We start from the raw sequence: 10,379 nt of genomic DNA on the forward strand, positions 1-10,379 counted from the left end.
AGCAGCATAAAGGAGCTATAGATTTCTACAAAGTAGTTTGATCTAATAATGAGCAATGCCAAGACCTGCAGCCATATGCAGTGCACACAAAGACTGTTTGCTGGGGAAGGTGAACTATGGTATGTGCTTGGTCAGATTGTGAGCTATCTATGTGGAGAAGGGGGAGAAAACAAAGAAAAAGAAACATAGTATTTGGAGTCACTAAGAAGGGTCTTGGGAACAGGTTGGGGGGTGGGGGAGAAGCCCTGGGCCACACAGATAGTGCAGGTTAAAGGACAGGGAAGGAGGTCATGCTGGGGGCAGCTCCCTCAAGTGTACAGGGGCACCAACTGAAAGAAAGAAAGCCTCCTCCACACAATGGCTTTTCTTACTAGTAACTTCTCATTTGTAGCTTGGTGAATTTGTGAAAATCACTGACAGTGAAGTTCTTACAGGAAGTCATGGGAAACTTTAACTGCGATCTGCAGTGCAGTTAGGAATAGTTTCACATTCATCCCTCCAACTGAAAATGTCAGGATGTTATTGCAGTTATACATTTTATCATGTTTAAATGCTTTTTTATTGTTTGGTCAAATTACTGATGTTGACTGCCCATTCAAGTGAAAAACAGTTGTCTTTAAGGGCCTTCCCAGGCATGGCAGGTGGGCTTGTGGGCACAGGACCCAGGAACTCTGCCCTGCATCTCAGCCAGCCTCTTTTGGGAGAATCAGTGTCCACAGACCACCAAGTTAAAGCAGCCATACGTCTCTGCTGTGTGACCTCGGGGCATGGCTTACTGCTTGATTCCTGACTGGTGAAATGAGTGGGATGTTGCCATGGACCATTGCCATCCTCATGGTTTCTGTTTTGCTTTGTTTTGTTTTTCTTTCACAGTCTGTAATTGCTGTTTGCAGGTCACTGGTTCAGCATTTTCTCCTTTTCTTTTCCCCTGCTGTTTTCTTTTTCCCTTCCATTGTTCAGGTTCCTAGGATAACCAGTGTATGGCCAAGGACGCCTTTCCGACCACTTTTCTCTACCATACAAACAGCTTCTCTGCTGAGCTCTCATCCTTTTGAAGCAGCCATGTTTGGGGTAGCAGGGGCTATGTATTATCTGTTTGAGAGAGCTTTTACCAGCAGGTGGAAACCCTCAAAGGTTGGCCTCTTTCTGCTGGTTCTGGGAATTCCTTTACTCTCTGTCTGACAGTGATACCTCAGCTACTACACTCTGCAAGAATTAACAGCTCAGATGGGCACTTTGCTTTTGATTGCTGATTCCAATCTTGTATAGGACGCATAGATCATGCTGTGATCTCATTGGAGAAGAAAATAGCTGAAAGGACAACAAACTCAAAATGCAGCATCAGCTAGAGAGCCTGTGGGTGTTGGTCTCTGGGAATGGCTCCCTGTCATGTCAGCAGGGCATTGCTTCCTCCTGACTCATGTTCTCCCACCCGTGGAGTTTTGGGAAGGGTTTATTCACTTGCCCAGCTGGCAGACCAGCCCCTTGCTGGCCAGACAGCCATGATGGACAGCCTGCCACACCAATAGAGGGGCAGATGTGTCCCTGATATTTCCTCCACACTTCATCAGCAGCTCTATGGCCCAGTACCCTGCCCCCCTCAGAGTGCTGTTTCTTCAGAGAGAAAAGTGAGTTGTCTTTTGACTGATAGTTACTCAAAACATTTTTTACTATTTCCCATTACTTTGGGGGGATCTTCTTTTTCACAAAATAATAAATGTTACTGACATTTGAATGTTTTCAAAAGACCACATTAAATCTGACACTCATTCCCCAGTGGTAGAGAGCAGCAAGAACCTGGCTCTTCAAGGATCTGTGTTATAGAACAAGCTCTGGACAGACAGATGACCCAGCCACTGTGGTCTCTCTTACTCATCTTTGTTATGCATCTGAATGTAAAAGGCACAGGGAGCCTGATCCTAACTTTGTCACTTGTCATGAAATCTCTATGTCTATCTTCTGTCTGACATACCCACCTAAGTTTAGATTAGCTCCGTAGACAAAATGGGTGGGCCTCTTAATTCTTCTCACTGCTACATGTTGACATTTATTATGAACACACTCAAACAGAAATATCTGCGTGAAGTCCATAGACTGTTTTAAGCAAAACCAAATTCACTTTGAGTTTTAAAATTGAATTTGAAGGAGTGATTAAATACAAGTCAAATTTTCTATTTACATTGGCCTCCCTTTGAATGGTTTTTAAATATTTACAGCTGGTATGTGAGGCCTCTTTCTAACTGAAGCCATTATATGAAAGATACCTGTTTTTGAAGCCTGCAAGGTGGCTTAGCAGGTTAAAGCATCTTTTGCCTACCAAGCCTGACAGCCTGGGTTCGATCTTGAGGATCCCCATGGCAGAAGGGAAGAGCCACAAGCAACCTGTCCACACCGTCACTGTGACCCACACCACATCTGTAGATAGATAGATAGATAGATAGATAGATAGATAGATCTCATTTCTCTGTGGTTCAGTAATAATAATCAGAGTTTCACATTCTGCTCTCTGGTTTCAGACAAAATCTGGTTAAGATATAACCAGAATTTTCAGTAAAACTCAACTTGTAAGCATGTAAATAAGCTATGGCATAACTGCCCCCATTGTCGATGCCTTTGCTGCTTTCTCCCACATTTTGAGTTACTTTGGGACAAAGAGCCCCAAGGGTAATGGTGTCAAGCTGGCCAGCATAACCAAACCCACTGAACCCATAGCAGGAGACAGTCCAGGGTCATGGTGGACAAGGTACTCTCTTGAAGATTCTTGTCAGTTGGAAAAATAATTAAAACTATTCTAGTCACAATTTATCCTTTTATTTTGTGTTGCATTAAAGTCTTGTTGTCCTTGGGCAAGCTCCAGAATTAAAACATTAGCATTTGACCTGATGGAAATAATTTTATTAAGGGATAGTGTGAATGAAAATTTTAAAAAGAGTAAGAAAATGAGCAAACTTCATGAGTTCTTACGATGTTCTGTGCAGTACGGGTTTAAAATGGTTCAGAGCCGAAAGTTGAGGATGCTCTTGACACAGGATGGATCCTTGAGAAGGATGGAGCACAGCTGGCAACTTGTTCCATGGCAGTCTATCCCCAAGTGAAAACACTGTAGCCAGGGATCTGCAGGGCACAGGGATCTGAACACTTACATTAGGTTGGTAGGTTGGTTGGTTAGTAAGTTAGTTAGTTAGATTAGTACAGTATTTGGTGTAGTTTAGCAGTTTTGTCATAGTTGTCAGCCACCTTTTATTAAATACAGTAAGAAAACTTCTACAAACATTAAAGCAGAAAAATCATATGATTGTGTTTGGCCAACGTTGCTTATTTACTAGCCCAGTTAAATGGCCTAACTAAGGTGGCTCATTGTTCTTTGACATGACTTTTTCTCTGGATTAAACAAGCAAATATATATTGAGCATACTGCTTAATTGTCTCTGAACGCTGTTCCCACTAAATGAGAAATTGAGATGGGCAGCTCTTTTTGAATGCCTATTGTTGGCATCTTAAAGTAAATGACACACACTTCTTCAGCGAAGGCCGGCCCCCCAGCTACCAAGAGGCTCCTCTTAACAACTCAACTGCATGGTTCTTCCCGAAGTAGTCTAAAGCAAGCCCAGCCTTCCTTAAGTTAGCTTAAGTAGGTTCTGTATTGAATTGAAAGAGAAGTTAGGCAGGCAACTTTTTTTTTTTTTTTTTTAGTAAATGCTAATGTTTGTCAAGTTTGCAACCTAGATTTCCTTTTGTTTCTCTCTGATTGAAAGACAGAACTGAATGTTAAAACTCCGTAAACTGACTGCCCTTGTGGTCATGTGCCTTCTCATTTAGCTTGTTTGGTTCCAGAATGCCTGGGAGCAGTGCTGTGGTGTGTGGGAGTGAATTGTAATGCGTATGCTGAGAACATTGAGTTTCAGTGTCAATACACCACAATGGCCCCTTGAAGCCTGGCAGGGCTGAGTGCACAGGGCTGTTCTGTCTTTCTCTTAGACCCTCCAATCAACAGCACCGGATGGAGAACGGATGGTTCGAGGCTCTTATTCAGTGGATCAGTTACATCAACATTTTTCACATCTGTTTGTAAGGAAGCCATTAACATAAGAAGCCAACATAAATATTTATATCTTAAAAGGCTCTGTCTCCCTGTGTGCTGACTGTGCATTCAGCAGTTGTTGAAAAGACCTGGGGCAGCGGGAGAGCTGGGCTTCGGGAGTAAGCTGTCCCTTCCTGTTATTTTTGAAAGTCTGCTGATGTAACTGATCACTCAGTAGTGCTTCTCCGTGTAAAGTACTAACTACCTTCACTCTGCTACTCTGGGTACCACAAACAAAAGCCTGCAGTTCTGAAAACAGGACCAAACTTGTGGATTTGCTGCATTTCCAATAGAGTGTAGCTCACAGCACATTTGCATAATCATCTGTGACATAAAACTCGTTTAGAATAACAATGCTTTCTCAAGATTTTCAACTCTGCTGGTGGCAAAATACCTGACTTAATGTGAGGAAGTCCAGTTCATTAGAAACTGCAATAGACTACAGTGTTTCACTTGGTCAAAGTCCTGTTTTCTACAGTGCACTTAGGAGTGATGTGGTCCCCAGAGGGAGCCAGCTCTATCCCAGTGATCATGGGAAACCTGTCCTCTGAAGCTACTAACCAGGTATCTGATTTGAAGGGAGCGTGGAAGCTCCAGAGCAGGGCTGGCAGTCCTTACTCACAGGAACTTTGAATTGCAGGAGGAATTCTGCTACCCAGTGGAATGCCTCGCTCTCACTGTGGAGGAAGTGATGCACATTCGTCAGGTCCTGGTGAAAGCAGAGCTGGAAAAGTACCAACAGTATAAGGACGTCTACACTGCCCTGAAAAAAGGAAAGGTAGAACTGTTTAAAGCTGATTGACCTGTATAAGAATGGCCAGTCCCAGTCATGGTCTTGTATAAGAGGCTTGTGTGCTAGCCAGATGGTACAGGACTTTTGGGGTCTTAGTGGTGAGCTATTTATATTTAGGCTGATCTTGTTCTTCCTTATTTACAAGAGGGGATTTTTGTTTCTCCCTTGGCAAAATTAGTGGAAAGTTTAAAAACCACTTTAAAAGATAGTAGTATGGCTTCCTAAAGCCATGTGCACTTGAGTTGTACTCTTAAAAGATCAGGAAAGAAAGCATGTCTGAGAAGCAGGAGTTACTTTCTCTCAGAATTGATCCTGAGACCATGAGATGCTTGAGCACTGTGACCTTTCGTTACTTTTGAAGAATTGTCATTAAACATAGGACTGGGTTCTAAGTATCAGAGCAAGCATAAAGCCAGGGTTTCTGTTCCTCATCCTCATCTTTCTGCAAATGTACCAGGAACATCCCTAGATGACCAGGAAGTGGGTCCAGCCCAGGTACCTGCAAGCAGTGGCCCCACCTCTCTTCTCCTTTAACTTTGTGTTTTATAGCTCTGCTTCTGTTGCCGAACCCGGAGGTTTTCCTTCTTCACCTGGTCTTACACCTGTCAGTTCTGTAAGAGGTAAGGGTTTTGTCACTGGGGAGTCTGACAGCACAGAGAAATGCACTTGCCTTGTTGCTTCCATCTTTTCCCAGTCGGGAGTGGTGTTAGAGGTAGCTTTGCTCTGTGCCTCTGCTCTCTGCCTCCTTACTGGCTTGCACAGTGGTTTCTAACACTTGATGAACATGGAAGAAAGGTTACTTACTCTGCATGTTACTTCTTTCTTCTTTGTTATTGTTCTTGAAAGGAGATTTCATGTGGCCACCAGCCTCAAACTCATTCCATAGCCTTGGGTGATCATCTGTTTCTGAGCCTCGTGCCTCTACCTCCCAAATGCTAGAATACAGGTGCCTACCACCATGCCTGCTTTGTTTCTTTTATATAAGCAAAATGACTCTGCCATCCTTGAACAGAACAAACCAAGCATGGTTATCATATGATTCCTGGACACACTAATAAAATTCCACATGGAAGTTGATTCTCCTTATTTGTTTGTCTGTTTGTTTGTTTGTTTGTTGTTACTGTTGTTATTTTGAGGTTAATTTTTTGGTGGTGTGGTGGCAGGGGCCTTTAATCCCAATACTCAAAGGTAGGAAGTGTTCTGTGAGTTCAAGGCAGCCTGGTGAGTTCAGGACAGGCAGGTCTATATAGTAAGACTGTCTCAAAACAACAACAAAAAAAGATTTCTTAATATTATTCTTACTTATGTGCACATATGTGTACCTCTAGTGCAGGTGCCAAGAAGGCCAGAGGCATGGATCCTTTGGATCTAGCATTACAGTCCATAGTGAGATCTTAATATGGGTGCAGGGAACTGAACTCAGGTCCTTCCTTTGGAAGAGTAGGAAGCACTCTTAACTACTGGGCCATTTCTCCAGACTACCCCACCCCCTTTTTTGGTTTTTTTGTTTTTAAGATAGATCATATTGTAGTATAAGTTGGCCTAGAACTCACTGTGAGGCTGCAGTTGGCCTCAAACCCTCAGCAGTCTCCCTCTCAGCTTCCCAAGAACTGAGATTACAGGCATGAGCCACCATGCTGGGCTGATCCTGGAGTGTTGTTGTTGTTGTTGTTTGGTTTGGGTTTTTTTTGTTTTGTTTTGTTTTGTTTTGTTTTTTCAAGATAGGGTTTCTCTGTGTAGCCCTGGCTGTCCTGGAACTCACTCTGTAGACCAGGCTGGCCTCGAACTCAGAAATCCACCTGGCTCTGCCTCCCAAGTTCTGGGGTTAAAGGTGTGCACAACCACTGCCCAGCCTTGGTTTGGTTTTTGAAGGCAAGGTTTCTTTGTATAGCCTTGGCTGGCCTTGAACTCTCAGAGATGCACCTGCCTCTGCCTCCGGAGTGCTGGGATTAAAGGTATGCACAACCACTGCCCAGCTAGCTGATGCTATGTTTATGAGACAGTGTAGTTGCTGGATTTTATAGCTTGACTTTTCGGCAGTCTGCACTTGTATCCTTACACTCTGACAGAAGGGTAATGTCTGACAGGGCACAGCTCTAGTCCTGCTTTCATGTCCGTCACTGTTTCCCAGCAGTAACACTTCTCGTTTTGTACACAGGCCCGTGTGCTCACAGTGTTGCAAAAAGGTAAGCTTAACTCAGTGAGATTGCCAATGCATCTGTTTGCTGCCTCTGCGCATCCTGGAGCTCATTCTCTCTCCCGTTTGGGATAACAGATGCGGCTGCCTTCCAAGCCATATTCCACTCTACCTATCTTCTCGTTGGGACCTTCTGCCTTGCAAAGGGGGGAAAGTTGTTCAAGGTCAGAAAAACCTACCACTGGTCACCATCGGCCGCTTCGAAGTATCGCCAGGTGAGTGGGGACCTGGATCTTCAAGAGCCTCCTCTGAAGAAAGAACACTTGGGGTTAGGGTGGTCATGACCAGGGCTAGGGTTTGGGTCAGGGCATGTTGCCAGTTGATTGGTTTTAATAGTTTTAGTCTAGCACAATTCTTCAGAGATTCCCAAGGTACTTTTCAGGTGATAATGGATAGTTACTTAAAAGTTATTTTAGTGTAGCTTCGTTTTTAATTAGATTTTGAAATAACTTTTATACCTTTTCAAAGACACCTTTAAAACTGACTTTTAGGCTAAATGAGCCATGCCTGTGATCCCAACAGTTGGGAGAGGGAGACAGACAGATTGGAAAGAAAGTCAGTGGGATTGAAGAGATGCTCAGTGGTTAAGAGCATTTGCTACTCTTGCTGCCCTGCTAATTAAGGTTGAAGTCTACCATTGCCCAGATAGCCTTCTGGACACGGCACAAAATGGTGGACTCTCTTTACCAGCAGGGCTTCTCCTTCTCTGACTTTGTCTAGAGTTTAAAAACCCCACACACATCTCTGCCTGTTGAATATTGCTTAGCCTTAATTAGATTGCAGGTTCAATGCTTGCTATCTCTGAATTAGAACCTCTTCAGTGAGCACCTGTGGTTCCTGAAATGCTTTCCCATGTTAATGAAGCACCTTGGTATCTTAAGCCTTCAACCAGTGACCTTCTGGATTCTCATGCCTTCCATCCCCAGAACTATATAAGCCTTAAGTCACCCCAAGAAAACTTGATCTGCTTCCATGCAGCTGGTCCCAGTGTGTCATCATTACTGTACATACGCACAGGGCTTCCAGACCCTGTCAGTAGTCTCTGCTTGCTTTGTCCTTTGGACCTATATCAGCCGACGATCCCTGGGGGCTTGCAGAGGACCTAAATTCAGTGCCCAGCACTCACATGAGGCCTCACAACTATAATACAGGTCTAGAGGTTTTGGTCCTGCTCTGGCCTGTACAGGCACTATACACATACATGGAGGCAAAATACTCATACACATAAGAAAATAAAGCTTAAAAATAAATTACAGTTCATCTTCAGATACATAATGAGGGCAGTCTAGGTTTCCTGAGAGTCTATCTACAAAACAAAACAGCAGCAAAAAAGGTCCTCCCCCCACCCAGTCTAGTCTAATCTTCCTTAGCTAGTTTAAGATAAAATCCATTGACCGCTGTGTTTATAACATCTGCTATAGTTTTGAGTTGCTCTACTTATTGTAAAACCAGAGATAAGGCTTAAAGCTTTATTCCAAGAACAGAGTCTCAAACCGTTGCATTCTGGACAGGGTCAGTCTTTTTAAGATTTATTTATTTTATGCTTATGAGTATACTGTCACTGAAGGGATTTATTTATTTTATGTTTATGAGTATACTGCCCACCAGAAGAGGGCATCAGATCCCATTACAGATGATTGTGAGCCACCATGTGTTTGCTGGGAACTAATCTCAGGACCTCTGGAAGAGCAGTTGGTGCTCTTAACCCCTGAGCCATCTCTCCAGCTCTGGCAGTGTTGTTCTTAACAGAAAGAGAAAGTCCACTCAGTCCACAGGCTAGCTGGGCCAAGAGATCCTGGCTTTGGACTGTGGGGTAAGAAAGCCTTATGCATTAATACATAACCCGGATCCCTGAAGCCTGGGCTCTTCTTGACTTGCTCTCCTGGTACTTACTTGGTGCCCAAGCTGACCACTGGTGGGACAGTGAGAAGCCCAGGACAGCCATCAATGGCCCAGGGCATTTTGTTGTTGTTGTTGTTGTTGTTTTTCTATTCAGTGATGACTTTGAACCTCCTTTGTCTTCCTTTTTGCTTTCCCCTTTGGGAAATAGTTGATATAGTAATGAGTTAAATGATCTCCAGTTTGATACCTCAAACGGACTTGAAAACATGATTATAATTCAGCTCTCTTGACCCACCTAGCCAGTCACTCTAACAGAACTGTTGGGGAGAAGTGAACACATTGATAACAAGAACACAACACATAAATTGGTGGAAGGTGTTTTTCAGAATAAGACACAAAAGTTCTTTAACTTCTATAGTCTGACCTACTGTCTAACACGTACTAAAGCTGATTGATCATGACACAGGGTACTGGACCTTGGGAAAAGATCTTGAGGTCCTTCTGAATCATCAATAGAGTGTTTGCAACACATATTTGTATTTCATTTATGTGTTTAAAACCTTAGTCTGTGATGTGTGGTGATCAAGAAAATACCTGGACACCCTCTTTTCCAAAAATTCTAGAAGAGATGAGAATTTGCAGTGATCTCATTTTCTCTGTGTCTTGTTTGTTGTGGTGCTGGGGTTGAACCCAGGGCCTCTGTCCCTAGGCAGGTTTACCACGGAGCAGCCAAGCAGCCCCACAGCCACAACGTTGGTTATTGCTGTTGGCTTTGTTTTGGTTTTGAGTGTTTATGTATATGTTTGCATGTGTATAGGCCCACAAGTGTAAAGGTCAGAAGTTAATAAGTAGTATCTTCCTCAATCACACTCTATCTCATATATTGAGAATGGGTCTGGACTTGAGTGCTCCTGTCCTCTTGCTGCAGGGTCCCCTGACTTTGGTTCCTGAGTGCTAGGAGTCCAGGCAAACCATCATGCCCACTTGGCTTTTACATGGCTGCTGGGCATCAACACTCCCGCCTTCACGTTTGTACAGCACAAGCTGCTGAGCCGTCACTCTTTTGTTTTGTATTACTTTATCATTTTATGCATAAGGGTATTCTGCTTGCATGGAAGTCTGTTGCCATTGAATGCCTGGTACCTGTGGAGAACAGAGGCTTCAGACCCCATGGTTCAGAGCTTCAGGTGCTTGTGACCTACCATGGATTCTGGGAATCATCCAGGTTTTCTGGAAGAACACCAGTGCTCTTCATCCCTGAGCTGTCTCTCCGACTCCACCCCACCCTAGAGTATTACTATTTCTTCTTCTCCTTCCCTTTTTCCTTCCTCCTCTTTCTCCTCCTCCTTCCTTCTTTCCTCTTTTATTTTGTGTTTTTGGAAACAAGATTTTTCTGTGCTGCCTTGCCCCCCCCCTCTGTGTGTGTGTGTGTGTGTGTGTGTGTGTGTGTGTGTGTGTGTGTGTGT

General features: G+C 43.7%; 1 protein-coding gene across 1 annotated transcript in view; it reads left to right on the forward strand.

Annotated features, from left to right (window-relative positions):
* Positions 1-10,379, forward strand: part of Spire1 (spire type actin nucleation factor 1) — a 138,512-nt gene that overhangs the window by 126,335 nt on the left and 1,798 nt on the right. The window contains exons 12-16 of the mRNA XM_028774208.1: positions 961-1,134; positions 4,722-4,859; positions 5,424-5,494; positions 7,033-7,060; positions 7,150-7,286. Coding sequence (XP_028630041.1) covers positions 961-1,134; positions 4,722-4,859; positions 5,424-5,494; positions 7,033-7,060; positions 7,150-7,286 — 548 coding nt within the window. The remainder of the gene's footprint in view (positions 1-960; positions 1,135-4,721; positions 4,860-5,423; positions 5,495-7,032; positions 7,061-7,149; positions 7,287-10,379) is intronic.

The sequence above is a fragment of the Grammomys surdaster genome, unplaced genomic scaffold (assembly GCF_004785775.1).
Source record: "Grammomys surdaster isolate TR1022 unplaced genomic scaffold, NIH_TR_1.0 239, whole genome shotgun sequence".
NCBI classification, from domain to species: domain Eukaryota; kingdom Metazoa; phylum Chordata; class Mammalia; order Rodentia; family Muridae; genus Grammomys; species Grammomys surdaster.